Raw genomic sequence first — 16,526 nt, 5'->3', positions numbered from 1 at the left:
TTCAACGATATTCGTAGGGATTTATTTGAAAAAAAAAAAAAAAAAAAAAACGTAATCGTGATTGTTTGAGTGATAGCGCGAACGTTTGTATTGTTAAAGTGCTAATGAAACAGTGGTAATTCGTGTTAAAATAAATTCCAAGTGAAAGGTACAAGGAACTGGGAGTGATATGAAGCGAGTGCGCCGGTTCATCGTACGTCACGACTGACTATATTCTCAGGTTTACCTACCTAAAAATGGGAAAAAGGTAAACTATACAGCTTAAAGGTACAATCAATGCTAGATAAACTACATTCTCTGTAGTACAGCTGGGTCGTTTAACTGCTTGAGCGACGGCAAATTGTTGCTGAAAATATTCTATATGACACTTGTGAATGGTGAAAATCAGAGCGCGAGCCCGGAAATCGGAGTTAGTATGTGCACAACGGAGATGACCGAGGGCTTCACAATGTCACCATCAACAGCTTCATCGAGTGGCGCTAATTCCGGCTGTGTTGGATCGCCTGGTAATCGCATGGCATCATCGAGGAGTTCACTGGGCAGGGCTAGAGAGCCACGTGATGAGGAGGATGAGGACGAGATATCGGTTGGTTGTCCAAGCCCACTGCCCCTAGTGGTTGGTGCAACACCGCAGGACGAGGAGGATGAGAGACTGAGTTCATCAAGGGAGGAGTACAGCGAAAGACTGAGTCCGAGGAGTTACATTGACGATGACGAGAGGTACTCCAGAGACGGTGAATACAATCTGAGTAGAAGAAGAAGTAGAACAACCAGTAGAAGTGAAGTAACGAGCCTGGGCGTTAGAGAGACTGAGGAAGCCGATGATGAGGAGAGATCAGGTAATGGGGCTGATGATTATTTCAAGCCATTAAAGAGACTGAAAATGGTGCCGATACAGCAATCTGACGAAGAGGATGAACGGGATCGTGAGGCCAATGAGCGTGGAGTCAAGTCATTTAGCATCATTGATATTCTATCCCATCGGCCTAAGGCTAAAATAGTCAGGCCGTGGGACACGGTTGAGTCTAATCACCATCACAGACATCATCCCCAACAGCTACATCACACTTCACCTCATTCCACACCTCGGGATTTGTCTCTCATGGGCATGTCATTGGCTTCGATGTCTGGATCAATGAGTGAACCTCCATTGAGCAGTTCTTCGTCATCAGGAAGGAGTTCTGTGTCTGACTCTGGTAGTCCTGATCCCTTGGCGCATCATCATCATCATCACCACCATTCCCTTCACCATGGATTACATCCTGGACTTCATCATCCAGCGATGCAGCAGCATTTCAAGAGAAAGTCGGCCCAACAGCATGGCAATCAGGGTGGACACAATGGCAAGAGGAGCACTGGACAGGGCAGCCCATTGGATGCACTCTTCCAGATGACGAGCAAGACATTCGATGCTGGCGAGCACAGTCAAGGTGAGATTTTTATCTATTTAAAGTATTTCATATACCTTGGTATTGTCCTCTGTTGTATTCAGACCGGAATATCAACGCTGCAGTGAGGAAAAAAAAACAGACTCGAAATAATAAGTCACGGAGCAATCGTTTTCAACTCGTTGCAGTGTGTCGTAAGCGTTAAAGAGCGCCTGTCAGTTCTGGGCATAATCCGCCTGTGTACTATGAAAACGCTAATTATCCGGCAATAATGGAAAATCATTGCGGAACCGTTGTCTCGCTGAATTGCTGGGGATGATTGCCTGATATCAACTGTCATTCTGCATTAAGAATATCGCTCTACGAGCTGCGAAAGAAATTACGCATATATTCTCCTGTTGTAGCTCATGTCATTGTTCATCACAAACTGAAGACCCATTTGTTATCGTTAATTCTTACATATTATCTTCTTCCGAATACATTGTGTAGAGTACTTTTTCCACCTGGGCATTTGCGAATGATGTAAAGAATCGTTTTTTCTCTCTTTTTGTTACAATTTTACTCGGTCGATAATAACGGGCTGTGAATACCCATCAAGAGATAATATTTTTCGATAAGTGCAAATGTTGCGTAATTCTTCGGCGTTTATGGTCCTGCTACTTCACTCATCTGTCCCTCGGATTAACGTAAATTGTCTCTGACCCAATTGACACAAAAAACCGAGGAAGGTTCACGGGCGTAAGCGTTTGGAAATCTGTGCAAATTCAATTTGCCGCATTTTGTGAGGATTGAAAAGCGCCCAAGGTCTTTTAATGATGATCATAAAATTCCTCAGTACTATACTGGGCAATGTATATTTAGGATTTTGGGAAGAGCCCTTGGAGGCTTCGTAATCGACCATTGTTTACGACGGCTCTCTCGTAAAATTCTTTTTATGGCATTAGCCCTTGTGTAAACACTTTCAAGAAAACTTCTCACTCCTCCGAATTTTCCGAATTTTCCGAATTTCATTGCGCAACCGAAATGCGTTCTCCAAAAATGTAGTAATACAAGTATTTGTTGTTAAATATTTAGACAATTACTGGAGGGAGAAAACTAGCTAGTTCCTCAGCATATCCGAGTGTCAGGTATAATTTTAGGCCTACCTATGTGACCAAGTAATTTATTATGTGTGGCTCGCCCTGCATATGTTCGTATTAGCATATAGCGTGTGATAGGGGAAGGGGGGGGGGCAAAACGGACCAACGGGGCAAAACGGACCGGGGGGCAAGTTTGAGGGGAATCAGAAAGAAATCCAATGATGCAGACAATGTTCCATGCATTTATTGTGAAAAACGTTTTTATGACAGTGGTGGGGAGTGGATTCAGTGCCAGAGTTGCAACGGTTAGGCTCATTGTACCTGTGCTAACATTGATGAAAATGCAGGACCCACGTACTTTTTTTGTGACGAGTGCAAAGAATCAGACTAAAACTTTATTATTTATTACTAACCTCATATTTTATATTTGTTATTATTCATTATTGTTATTCATCATCATTGTTATTATTTATTTTTGTTATTAATCATCACTGTTATTATTTATTATTTTTATTAATCATCATTGTTCTTATTCATCATCATTCCATCCAATTTCACCAAGACTTTTGATTAGAACGTGGACATTTTCGTATTCATTAGAATGAAGTCATCTTACCATGATGTTGTTCTAAATTTTCATTAATGGCAGTATACTTTTCACGTTCACCTCTAATAATAAATTATAAAAGTCAATTACGAAGTGAAAAAGGTGTCATTATTGAAAGAAAAAACTTTCCTGCGAGGTTTAACTGGTTCAAAAATAGTATCTGGCGTCTAACTTCATCAACCACCGCCCACCACCTCCTCCTCCATCACTCTCACCCCTCCTATTCAGTGATGAATTTTGGAAAATTTTATTCGTGAGAAAAAAAAAACTTTTTTTTAGGGGTCCATTTTGCCCCCAGGGGTCCGTTTTGCTCCCCCACCCCCTAATACGTCATTTGACGTCCGTGTGCCGCCTTCCCCGGAGATCCTAGACGTCCGAGAAAATCCCGACAGGCCAATTTCAACAGCCGAAAAATAGATTCTCAAATATGCCAGACGACTCTTGAAATTCTCCACTCACCCGCTGTGTTTGTCGTCTGCTTGTACGGAGACACCGAGCCTGTTCCAGGCATTGGTCGTGCGCCATGTGTAGAAAATTCATTGCAGTTTTGCCGTGAAAGAAGGACGGAAAGACAATGCCAGACGTTGAATAATTTCTGATTGAATATAAAGTCCAGAAGTTCACACGAAACCCCCCCGATATGCTCCGTCGGCGAATAACCGAATAACCATCGGATGTATAACGAATATTGAATCGAATCGTTTGTAATATATTATTCAATACGTGTTCCATTACAGTTTGGTGAGATTCAAATTGGATTAGGTACTCTGAAGGGCCAGGGGGAAGTTGTGGAAGAGATGGCTTTAGGGTGGCCGAGCATGAGAAAAAAAATCGATCCTCTGATCGTGGAGGAACTGGACTCCCTCGGCCGGTATACGGTAGCCTCACGTTCTCGCAATTTACTTCTGATTATTATGCTCTCTATACTTACGCGGCATGATTCTTATACGCGGTGGATTTACATCGAGCATCTTCTCCTCGCATCGATTTGCGGCCAATTCAATTCCTCCCACCGAGGATCGATTTTGACGCCAACAAATTTCAAGAATTTTCAGATACACTTTTTCATATTCAAATGGAGAATAAGATGACAACAGATGAAACCACTTGACGTTCTGGGCTCGGGGTGAGTGGTGCTGTTTGGGTCAACATGTTGTGACAGTTGAGCGTACAAACAAACCACCCGCTGTTGAAGTGGGCCATACCTTTTTTTCCAGATTCATGAGAGAAATACACGGAGAAAAAACTTGAGGAAAAATTAGGTGCCAAAACGTCAAATTCTGGAAATTTTAGGAATCGGATTATTCGATTATTTTCTGTAAGAAAAATCTCATTGAATACCTTGTTCAAAGACTGCTTGAGTAACGAAGGGTTAACTATTAGCTGATGAATAGTCATTAATAGTTGCAAGAAATAGTGAAAATGAAACAAATGTAATTTAACAATCTGAAGAAATAATTATCCAGTAGTCCCGCATACGACAAGGGATGAAGAAAAAATAAGAGAAGAAGAAAAACTATGATATCCCATTGCGGCAAATAATTCTCAATTAGCCATAAATCGTTGCTTGCTAAGTCGTATTTATGTCAGTGTGTAGCATGGGACGGATTTATATTGGATAGCAGAGGAAGATTTATGCGAGCAATCGGTCTCAGTTTGTCCTCCAATCGAATATCTCTGGGGATACCCAGTAGTTAGAGATTTTAAAGAAGCTGGGAAATCACTCCCGTGATACACACTCGCCCCATTCTCCCATTCCCCCTTCGCCCGAGCAAAGATTAGAAAAAGGAAGGGGGAAGAGATGAAGGCGAGAGATTTTTGGTGGCATTATTGTGGCCACCCTCGAAGACAAATAGAAATAAATTCGACGCGGATTATTCACAAATCGGTCTCCAGAGGAAGATCATCATATGTCAAACAAATTGGTTTAAATATATATAGTATACACTTTGGCCAGTAAATATGTCGTGATGAACGTTCGATGTTGCAGCGACAAAATTAAATCGATTATTCAACACCCTCAGACACTCGACGGAGTAGCATTGAGGAGACCGATTAATGTTTACGACTCTTGTGGATCTTCTAGCCAAGCGGAAACATCAATCAAACTCTCCGCAGTGAATCTTCCTGAGTGTACGAAAGAATCGGCCAATTAAATGAATTTTACCTATCATTTTTTTCGACAGCCTCTGGAATCGACATTATCGAGTTTTTTCCCCTTGGAAGAGCATAAGAGTTTGAAAAAATGACCACAGGCTCGCTGCGTGCGTGTTTGCGGTGAGGGTATATTAGTGAGCAACTGTAGGCCTGCATATACGAAGACGCTGAGAATAGAGCCATAAACCTTTACGACTCAGTTTCGCTATTGTTTCGTTTAGAATTTGAAACTTCCGTTGGAAAGAGCGGCTATCTGTCCTGCATGCACTTCTTTTATATCGTTTTTTTAAGGTTTTTGAAGAGACGAAAGTAATGGAGGTAAGACAAGCTGAAGGAGAAAAGAGAGATGGCAATTGACAGCATTATATGACCAAGAATTTCAATGGAAAAATGGCCGGAGAATTATTTAAAAAAAAAAAAATTTGTAAGTAAATTTCATTTGGTGGCTTGCGCACCAAAGAAATACGAAAAAATAAGGGAGAGAAAAAAAAATGAAGGGGAGGTCGACCACTTTTCACATGCAAATCAAATGGGATAGGGATCGCGTCGGAGAGCTCACTGTTGTGCTTTATTATGGTGCTAATTGCCGGCAACGGGGAGAAAACACTGAATAGGCTTGTGTATGGGTAGTGACTGAAGAAACACGTCGCTGAGAGGTGCTAACGAAAACAAGGAGGGACATCTAATCCGCTTTTCTGTAGTTACTGCCGCATTTTTGTAGCATCGACGTGCGTTCCGTTTTTTTTTTTATCTTATTGTTGCTTTAATAGACATCTCACGCGTGCTAATGCGCCCGCACACATTGCGTTGGTGAGGGTTTTCTGTGCGGATGGAGAACAGGGAAAAGAGCTTAATCGATTCTGTGGTAATTAACTCGGGGTCATAGACAACCGCGTGTCTTGTGCTCATAACTATACGCTACTGGTATGTTTGCTCTACAATGTTAGAAAATTACTCTTGAAATTTTGATATTTCCATGTACGTTTTGACTGACGAATCAATCAAGGTTCACTGAACGTTTGGTCAATTGGACAAAAACAAATTAATGGAACCGTTGTGAGTGGGGAAAGAAACTTTGCCGGACAAAAGGGAATGAAATGGTCTCAGACAAGTAGGTAACATATACGTTAAAACAGCCTGGCTGGCGGAGGTGACCCGTAGACGGCAGAAATCTAGTTTCAGACCTTGCCATTATAAATAACAACACACCCGCAAATATGAATTTCCCCCGCATCTTTACGTATAGTTATCATTTGGTAGTGTTACGCTACTTCAAGAGCTGCTATTTGCAATGAAAACGGACTTGGGCTCTTTGAAATGAATAATGAAAAGCATTGAGGGACTCTCCCACGGGTTATAAGTTCGATGCTACACTACTTATCTTAACCCTATGCATTAGATGTGTATAAACGTTCAGCTGTGAAATACAATGCAGAAAATGGCTTCATTTCGCGGTTCGTCTATTGGATTTTTCCGCTCAATAACAAAATAAAGCGACTTTTTTTAATGCTTCCATATGGAGAATCAATCAATCATGAGGGCTGACTAACTGGATACTACTCTACTTTCTACAATTTGTCTTTGTTTTTTTCACTAGTGAAAATCATTAATTACTGAGAATACAATTTTTTGCTTGACGCGATTTTCTAGAGTCGACAATAATGAGCCACACGTCGATTAGCAGATGTAATTGTCCAATTAGCCTCTCGGACGTTGGCAATGAAGAGGCGCGAGGGCATTTTTGATTTTGCGATAGCTAATTGAGCCAGGGAGATGAAGGTAGGTTGGAATGTTCGGGTGGTAGGAGGATGCTGATCGCTCTGAGGTGAGGGAGAGAAAAGGTAGGAGAGAGAGGATGAGGACCCGTGCCAAGACTATAGCCCCGCTTAACCCACGTCGTTAACACGAGCCCTTGAAAATCCTTGAATTTCTAAATTGGACAACAATAAATATATTCCTATTCTATCCGCCAACATCTCGAGGAAGCTCCGGCATTCCATTGTTTCCGGGTAAAATGTAAATCATTATAAAGTTGAAATTGATGTATCCAGGCGAGTAGAGGGGTATATGTACGTATATTAAGGGGGTTAACGAGAGCCGGGATCATACTTCGCATTATCTTAACGAGAGATATCGAGCCGACATGAAAATCAGCGGGGATGAGACGGAGAGCAGTGCATCGTGTTTCACCCCCATTCGTGCAGTCGTCGGGGAAGTGTATATAGTTGGTAGAAATACGAGGCAGAGGGGTTCAAACAACTCGATAATAGGTAGAAAGCCCATAGCCCATAGCCCAGTAGTGGGAGAAAGATACGAAAAGGCCAGGCACACACGATCCTCATTACCGAGCGTCTGTATGAGCGTCTATGTAAAGTCGATCGTTACCGCAAACTCGTCTACCCGGCGTTTCAATATTAATTTTCAAATTATGTGTACCATCTCTCAACCGCCATCATATTGTATATTCCAATAGTACACCGATATGTACATGAAATTCATGGATAATCGATTCGGCCTGTTTGCCATTTCGTTCATAAATTCGTGCTTCTTTGCAGTCAATAACATTTAACATTAATCCAATCCAGTACACTTGGCCATTAATCCTGACGTTCAACTGGAAATGGCGTAGGAGAGAGGGGGAGGAAAAACTTCCGGCTTCGTTAGTGGCCGACATATAAACCCGTGTGGCATGACTCTCGACAGGTTTTACCTATATCGATCCAGTGTGGAACATAGACTTGTGGAAATGAGCTTGCACACACGTACAACATAAGTATACAGCGTTGCGAGGGTCTCTCTCTCTCTCTCTCTCTCTCCTGCGGTACAAGTGACGTAGCCCACTCTCCACTGTGCTCTCAGAATCGGCCTGAAGAACGTGCCAGGGCAAATCGGACGGAAAATGGGAAAGCCAGAGAGTGCGAACCATGGGGAGGTGACAAATGGTGAACGTCGACACTCTGGTATGTTACAAACTGGAGTGGGATATTGCTGAGAATGGTGGGGATGGTATAAAGCCCGGAGAAGGTGATATAAACTTTTGGCCGACGGGTAAAGTTTAGATGGACCAAGTTGACACTGTGTATCACTCGTAAAAAAAATAAAAAATATCGGCTTCTTGTCTGCGTAGAGTCATCCATTATGTTCGATCTGGCATGAGAAAAATGAAAGAAAAGTAATAAACTGTAATGGCAAGGTATTCAACGTCAACGTTGCGACAAATGTATCGGCATAGCTCGGATTTTATCTACTGAAGTTGACATCATCAGCGCACTCATAAATCGGACCATTTATTTTACACCCACGTTCCCCGCACTTTGGCTTTTTTTTCTCCTTCTTCATTCTCCTCTTATTTTCAATCACTTTTTATTTTCCCGGTGATGACAGAGTATTAACTGGCACCGAGTCATTATTATCCAGCAAGGCTCTATTGTTCGTGTATGAGCAAGTTAGGCGTGTTTACTGAGATTATTACTTGCCACGCGATAAAATGGAAAATTGGTAAAGTCCCCGAGAATAATTAAACGTCGTTCTTTCAATTTTTTTTCTTCTCCGCCTTTTCATTCATCTGGAAATCTGCTATTCACTCTGTTTTGAAACTACTTCCGTAGCAAATTGGATACACGCCCCACGATTAATGCGCAGCCTCTTTCGTTGACGAAAAAATTCAACGAATTTATGGTCTGATCTTGTGTGTGAAGAGTCAGGGGTTGGGGGGATGTTGTTACAGTGGGGCTACGAGCGAGGGTAAGCCGCCCTCGGATGTGGGGAAAAGTGACAATGATAGGCTCAAATAATTGCATGAAATGATCAATTTACTTTACAACCGATTAACTTTGATATTCAGCCGGGAGATTTCGTCAGAATGTTTCACCGAAAATTACTGTTTTGTTGGAAAATGAAATGTTTTATGTTATCTGTCATCGTGATAATTTAACGGGCGATGATCAGGAACTTGTGTCCCATCAGCTCGAGTGGGAGGAGTTCTGGCTTTTAATCACAGAGATAGATGCCACCAGTCGGCGCCTTTTGAACATCTCCTTATCTAACGTCTGGTTTTTAGGCTTCCAATTCGTTCAAAAGTATCTCTCAAGATATAAAATCATTTTCGTAGGAATCACCCCCAGGACACAGCTCTAAATTATAAAAAGAGAACCGCAAGAATGAGAAGAAAAATTAAAAAAAAAAAAGATAATCATAATAATAATACCTAAGCAGATTAAATTGCCGTACATAAACATGCGTGGCCGAGACCACTTCAACTAAAATTCCATACAGGCCCAAATGGAATTAAGCTGTTTACTGCATTCCCTGCTCGACGAGGGATTTGTGTCGTCTCGAAAATTCGCTCCTTCTTTCCCCTGCCGACAGTTGACAAAATAAAAATCCCCAAAGAAACAAAAAAAAAGTGGGGGAGAGAGAGAATAATGAAATCATCGCCCTGAGCTAATCGAAACGCATGTAGTTTTCGGGTGTTAAGACCACCTGCAAAAACGATTCATCAAAAATTTCGATCAGACACGCGTTTTAACGCCTCCGGGGTGTCCAGTCTCGTGGAAATTGACACCTGCCATCAGTGCTAATCGAGCGCAGTAGCTTTGTCCGCGCATTCCGATGAAATCGCATGGAAAACTGATACGGATTTGTCGATTCCGGGCAATCCCCTCTTAGACCCATCGCGAATACTTGCGCGCGGGGAAGTAATGTAATGTTACAATTCTCACAAAAAAATCAATGAGAATAAAAAACAATGCCCGGTAAATATATTCTTGAGTTGTCATTTAATTGGAAATTTGTACCAGAGATTTGGCACTGAATAATCCGAAACCTAACGAGAAAAAGGTGAATTAAAATTGAATTAAACTGATGCGTGTTGATACAGCTGTCGAAGGGCCTGAGCAAAGGGCGCGCGCCTGTTCCAATTCAATTGATTAATTTATTCTAGGTTGAAATGTAGAATAACAATTCCTGGCTACAATAAATTGAGTGAGATAATTAAGCTCGTCATGAATTAACAAAAATGAGGAGAATATGCCATCGCTAATTAGAGTACGTCTCTTCTGTAGTGTGTTTTGCGTCGTTTAATGTCTCGCCACGACGGAGGGAGACAAAAATAAAAGGGAAGAAAGGCTCCTTGTGACAAAACGAGAGAGGGTTAAAAAAACGACAAGAGCTTAGGAAAAGATGATGAGGTTGAAATTCAGAGAGCTGACATGAAAAGGAGTCCATTTGTTTTATACGCTGAAACATCGTTGTCAAAGAGGTACAACCGGACGTCTACATCAAAGCAAGTAAAACATTAAGTGTGCAATGACAAAACCTCTTGTATCGGTGCGTGTTGAAACACAAATTAAGTGGATCGTAGGATTGCCCATTAAGAAGTGGCTCTCTGGGCGAGAAAAGAGAAATTCTATTAGAACTAGTCCCTAATTTTCTAGTCTCTGTTCCATTTCATATCATTTTCTCCGATCTACGGAAATGTGTTTTGGGGGGAGCTTGAGGCTGAAAATAAGGGCGGGGTGAACAGGTGTTGGGCAATTGTTCCAATCCTCGGTGGTCATCAATTTTCCGGGCAAAACTACTGTTTCACATAATTAATATATCACCTTGAGTGCATTCCCTTGTTTTTTCCGTCAAAATTTTTGTAAGACTCTTAAAAATTCGAGCCAACAACGAATTATTTCCCCGAATGTCTGAGTATTTGGAGTGATATACAGCTTTTTATCAGTCATGTCTTGTAACCCCCATCTCCTGCAAAAATAAATGAATCGTATATGTAGGTGTCGCGTATTACTCACGAGTTCCTGAAAGTTGTTTGACATCATGGCGTGCGACGGAATGTATGAGGTGACAAGGAGAATCACTCGATCCTCCCGAGAATTGTGTGGCGCCTAACTGTGATGAGTGATAAAAAGAAGGAGGAAAATATTCAGTGGCTTTCAATTGCACTAGTGATGACATTGTGACTAATGACCCTGAGACTCAGAGGATACGCGCTGTCACTCGCCAGTCGTTGGCTTTCGAAAGAATTTTATTATCCGCTGTAGGTCCATTTTTTCATCGGCTCACTTCTTCGAAATATTTTTCCCCGCGTTATTTCTAGTATCTCGGACAGATGGGAATTTATGAGGTGCTTTCTTTTTATTGGTGAAGTGGGAGAAATTAAATAGCCTCGGGAAATTTAATTGAGGCATCCGGTTGCATCGAGCATTAGTTATTGATCATAAAATTAGAGGGAAATGTTGAGCAGGCGTTGGAACTGCGTCAGGTGCTGGAGCCCAAATGGGAGCATTGAGTTGAGTCATTTGGAAAATTTCGGTTACATCCAATCTAGAGGTGTTGCAGGGACCACCCATTGGGCGTTGGAAACCTTCAGTCAGTTTTTCATGGAGGTTTCGTATCCCTTTTGCCCTTTGTTGGCTGCATATAAGTTTGTCTTTGTCTTAAACAGTAATAACCTCGTACCAGGTGGCACACGGGTCTCGTCCTCTCACCCAACACCCCGGGAAGTCCTAATGAAGACGAATCTCACCTCGAAAAATGACCACCAAATTCACTTCCTGGCAATTCAATTTGAACGCGAGGCGATAAGAATCCTCCAGGTTTATCTCGGCCGGGATATAAGAGATTTTTTGAAGGACTTTAGAATAGAAAACGAAAAAAAGAGAGGAAATCGCACGGCATTGGGGGTAGAAGATCATTACTGGCTAAGGAAATTTGCATTTGTCGGCGCGAGTCTTTTATTACCAATGGAATTCCGCTCTACGCTTTATTCCCGACACATTAGCACAGATGAGATTGATATCGTGGTATTCCCTGGCTAAACCATGCAAATTAATTTCCACAGGACCTACCAAGGATTTCGCAAAAGCCCATTTGATTTGAGCACTTGACTTCCGATTCCAAGATTTATCGCCTCATTGTGTAAAAATTTTGGTCTGAATTTTTTGTGCCAAATTCCGGAAATTTTTATTGTTTTGCAATTCCACGGAAAAACAGAGCTGTCAATTTCCATTCCATTTTTCCCTGGAAATGAATGAAAAACCAAAAAATTCTGGTAAATATATTTTTGAATTTTCAGGACAGTGAAATATTAGATGGGACATTCAAATAAATTAAGGAATTCTCACTGTCATCCCACGAACCGTACATGAGCTATTAGCGGATTTTTCTCGCTTTCCAGAATTTATATGCACCATTATTCACCTATCGACCTCATTGGCATTTCCATATCAGAAACCGATCTGATATTCCCTGAGAATTGTAGTGTATAGGCCTGACATCAATACACACAGCACGAACATTATCACAATGGGTTATTTGAAGAGCAGACAGTCCGAAGACGTCAGAGCACTCCTCTTGGCCTTACATATTACAGGTTATGTAAAAAAATATCGATCAAACCAAAAGCCGTCTCTACATTCTGGAAAAGATGTCTCGGCAATTGTAAGCCTCCCTTCTCCATATTGATTTGTGCAGTCAGTGCAGAGGTGAATAGTACAAGAGCTGGAGAAAGGGACTCTGGTGTGAAGCTAGCCACCATGAAGACACAATCGTGAAGCGAAAATCAAGACGATAAATCTCTGACGTGGTATGCCTGTAGGGCTAAACGACTAAATAAGTGTTCCAATTTCAAAATTACCCGCTAAACGATTTGTGGCCCGGCAGAAAATATATCGTTGACATGTGGCCAAAGGTCCCCACTGCGCTTCCAGCCTCGGGGTTGGGTATCAGTGGATAGGGAGATACAAGGCGAAAGAGAGAGAGAGAGAGAGAGAAAGAGAGAAAAAAAACACGTGAAAAGGGAGTTGGGAGGGGAGGAATTGGCTCCTGGGGAACGCCACCAACAAGAAATGTATGTGCCATCTTTCTTTTACATCCAAGAGTCAACCGAGTGTGGAGACAAATGGTTGTCTTCTCTCCCTTGTGCGACCTTCGTTGGAGGAGACTCTTGGACGAAATTGCCTCGTGAAGCTGCCCAATTCAGGCGTGTCACTTTTCACTCGCTCGAGTGTCCGCCAATCTTCCGGGTGTTCCGACTCGAAAGTAATGATAGACGTAAAAAATGGACGTTTTTTTTCCTACTTTCGACATTATTAGCCTTCATGTGCGCATAAATTCATTCATATGGAGTTTTTACGGTTCAGTGAAAGGTAACATTAGATGCAATGTTGAAAGAAAAGTTGGCCATTAGATTGAAACGTAATCAGATAATTAAATTCATTGTTTCATTGAAGTGGAAACAATGATAATTTTCAGTCGTGGGTAATAAATATCTATGGCTACACGATTTCGCTCGTTTTGCACTGTCAAGCATGCAGTGAAAGAGCATTTTTTTAAGTATACGAAAATGAGCTAACGAGAACCCGTTAGCAAATCGTTTCTATAAAAGGGCGTACGTACATGCATTTAAGTTGTCTCGTTCTTTTTATCGTTGAATCACCGGTGCGTTACGAATTGCCTGTGAGTAATTCGACTGAAACGAAAATGGCGCTCACGTTGAATTGTACATAATTGAATAGTGGAAATTTGTCTTCCTACGGATAAAAAAAAGCAAGGGAGAGAGAGTGTACATTTACAGTTAGAGACATCACGGGAAAAATCCAATAGAGGATTTTGGTTGGTTTAATTTTCATGAATATGTTGCACTTCATCATAAATCTTAATAGCCGTTGTGGTATCTACACAGTTAATTGAATAATTAAAATTTCTCTTCATTTTACGATGGACCGGAGGTATGAAAATTTCCTATGATTGAGGGAAAATCCTCCAAATGAAACAACAGATTAAATCGTAAAGTGATAAAGGTAGCACCGGGCTTCTAAATACAAATCAGTAGGGAAACTTGTATGCCGTGGCACGATACTGGCGGCAGATTCATAAACATCAAACGAATTAAATCTCCACGGAGACTCTGACCGCAGAAACTAATATCTCAGCGCCTCTGCGCGAACATCACTGCATCCTCCTCCATCCCAGGGTTGATAGCGTATGGCTTTTCCCCTTATTCACAGTCGCCATCTCACTCATCGTTTGGCAAAGAGTCGCTCTACAGTGTGAGCAAGAGAGACAGTCAGAGGCGAATACAGGGAATGATCTCCCTCATCCCAGCTTCTCTTCCTCATGCTGTTCTACCTGTTAATAGTCGCGCGGCAAAATGGAGGCTCTTTTGGAGAGGAGCTCAGCGCGAGCTCGTTCGATTACTCTGGGCTAGCTTTTGTTGGCCAACACAAAGCGACCAAATTTTATAGCTAAGGTAGATATGAGAGACTGGAGAAAAAGTTGGTCAGGTGCATTATGCAAGAGGTTCTCTGTGTTGAGGATGATAATAAACAGAATGACAAAGGAACAATCCGATACGCACGGCCCTCAATCACTCGATAGTTTCCACGACGTTGTGGTCTCGAATCGTTATCCTTATTACGAGGCTCGTTCTCAGTTCTGTATCGTTCGATCAAAAAATTCGATAATAAAATTAAAAGCACAAGCATCGCAATGGAGAGGAAATTGAGAAATTTACCACTAAAATTTGGCTTTCCTGTGGTAAAAGAAACGCATTAGTGCACTTGCCCTCGAAAAGTAGCCACTGATGAGTCATATAGCGCTCGATTCCCGACAATCTTCGTAATGTCTTATAAGCTCGAAAAAGGTGAATTTAATTTTTGGTAGGGAATGTACACGCGGGTTGTGCAGGTGTGACCGATGGCGGCGGCCTTTGATCCAACAAACGACGCGGCTACTTTGTCCAAGAGTGCACCTCTCTTCGTTTCGTTATAAACATTTCTCTCTTCCACCCATTTTGGTTCAACTCTACTGTCTCAAACCGATTATATTGCCCCGTATGCAACACCTTCACTAGCGCAGAATAGCAAGATCTACTGGCATCAAACGTCGGTTTTCCAAGCCATCATATTCCATCCAAGATCCTCAGAATTGCAGAGGATTCTTTGAAATTTTGCGCTTTCATGTGACTTTTACAGGGACATTGCGAGATGTATGATTTGTGGTTGGCTTTTACACACCTTTAAAGCGTAAAACGGCTGAATGTAGGAAGCTAATAATTTTCCTCTTATCTGTTACAGAGCAAGCGAATCACCTGAACCTATTCAACAATCGGCAACAGCCCAAGAAGAAACGCAAGAGTCGAACTGCCTTTACGAATCAACAGATTTTCGAGTTGGAGAAGAGATTTTTGTATCAGAAATATCTGAGTCCCGCCGATAGGGACGAAATAGCCGCCCAATTGGGCCTGAGCAATGCCCAAGTGATAACGTGGTTCCAAAACAGAAGGGCCAAATTGAAGAGGGACATGGAGGAACTCAAGAAGGACGTACAGACTGTTAATCCGATGATGGTTGCACAACATCATAAAACCTTTTTGGAGAATGTCCAGGATCTTGGAATACTGAAGAAACGACCATTACCAAGTTCCATAGATGAAAAATCTTAAAAATTATTTCAAAAAGTGATTAATAAAATTAATTCTGAGACACTAAAGTCTCAATTCTGCCAGTAAATACTGCATCGGGCGTGATGATTATCATATTGTGAATATAACAAAGATTAACTTGAAGTCTGCACAGTCGGCTGCGCCGTTGCAGCGAGACATTCATGTATATAAAGTTTTTTAATATGTATTATAATGTAATTTATTAAAAACGAAGATTTCTTCAAACCAATAATTAAATTATTAGTGATGGTACTGTAGAAAATGGTAAATTATAAAAACCCTGATGTTCCACCGAAAAATTGTTTTTTAGGGTGTGAATCAAAATGAAATGTACATATTCTGTAAATAGGTAATGCATCGAAAATAATGAAAACAGTGACAAGAAAAAAAAGTATTTCATTAGTCAGATTTTCTGATAATTATGTAACGTATAATGGAATTCATTCGTAATATACCATTTGATTAAAGAATTATAAAAGAATAGATGGGACACTGCGCAATATATCCTTATAATTGTCAGTTTCAATTAGATGCTTTTTTGTCAAGTCTTTTTGAGAAAAAAAAACATTGTGAAACAAAAACCAAACTGGCTTGTAATTTTCTTTTTCTTAAGAAAACCACAAAAACAAATAAAAGGGAGAGAGTATAAAAAATGTGTACAACAATTCAGACAAGAAATAAATGAAGATACGGTAAATGATAAAAATCAAGTTTAATTAATAATCTAAAAAGCTCTCTCATATGAAATAGTCCAAAGTGTGATTTCGTGGGTAATGACGCGTTAATGAAAGAAAAAAAAATATGAAGAAGTAAAAAAGAATAAAATACTGCAGTCGAACGACAGAGAA

General features: G+C 41.1%; 1 protein-coding gene across 1 annotated transcript; it reads left to right on the top strand.

Moving 5' to 3' along the window:
• Window positions 1–361: 361 nt before the first annotated feature.
• On the top strand, window positions 362–16,281 carry LOC107042977 (lateral signaling target protein 2 homolog). The gene is made up of 2 exons (XM_015264255.1): window positions 362–1,430; window positions 15,311–16,281. The coding sequence occupies exons 1-2, from the start codon at window positions 362–364 to the stop codon at window positions 15,676–15,678; spliced, it is 1,437 nt and encodes a 478-aa protein (XP_015119741.1). The 3' UTR covers window positions 15,679–16,281.
• Window positions 16,282–16,526: the final 245 nt, after the last annotated feature.

This window comes from Diachasma alloeum, unplaced genomic scaffold (assembly GCF_001412515.2).
Source record: "Diachasma alloeum isolate Michigan unplaced genomic scaffold, Dall2.0 Dall_scaffold_00540, whole genome shotgun sequence".
NCBI classification, from domain to species: domain Eukaryota; kingdom Metazoa; phylum Arthropoda; class Insecta; order Hymenoptera; family Braconidae; genus Diachasma; species Diachasma alloeum.
The sequence above is the reverse complement of the archived record's forward strand: the minus strand, read 5'-3'. Positions and strand labels throughout refer to the sequence as shown.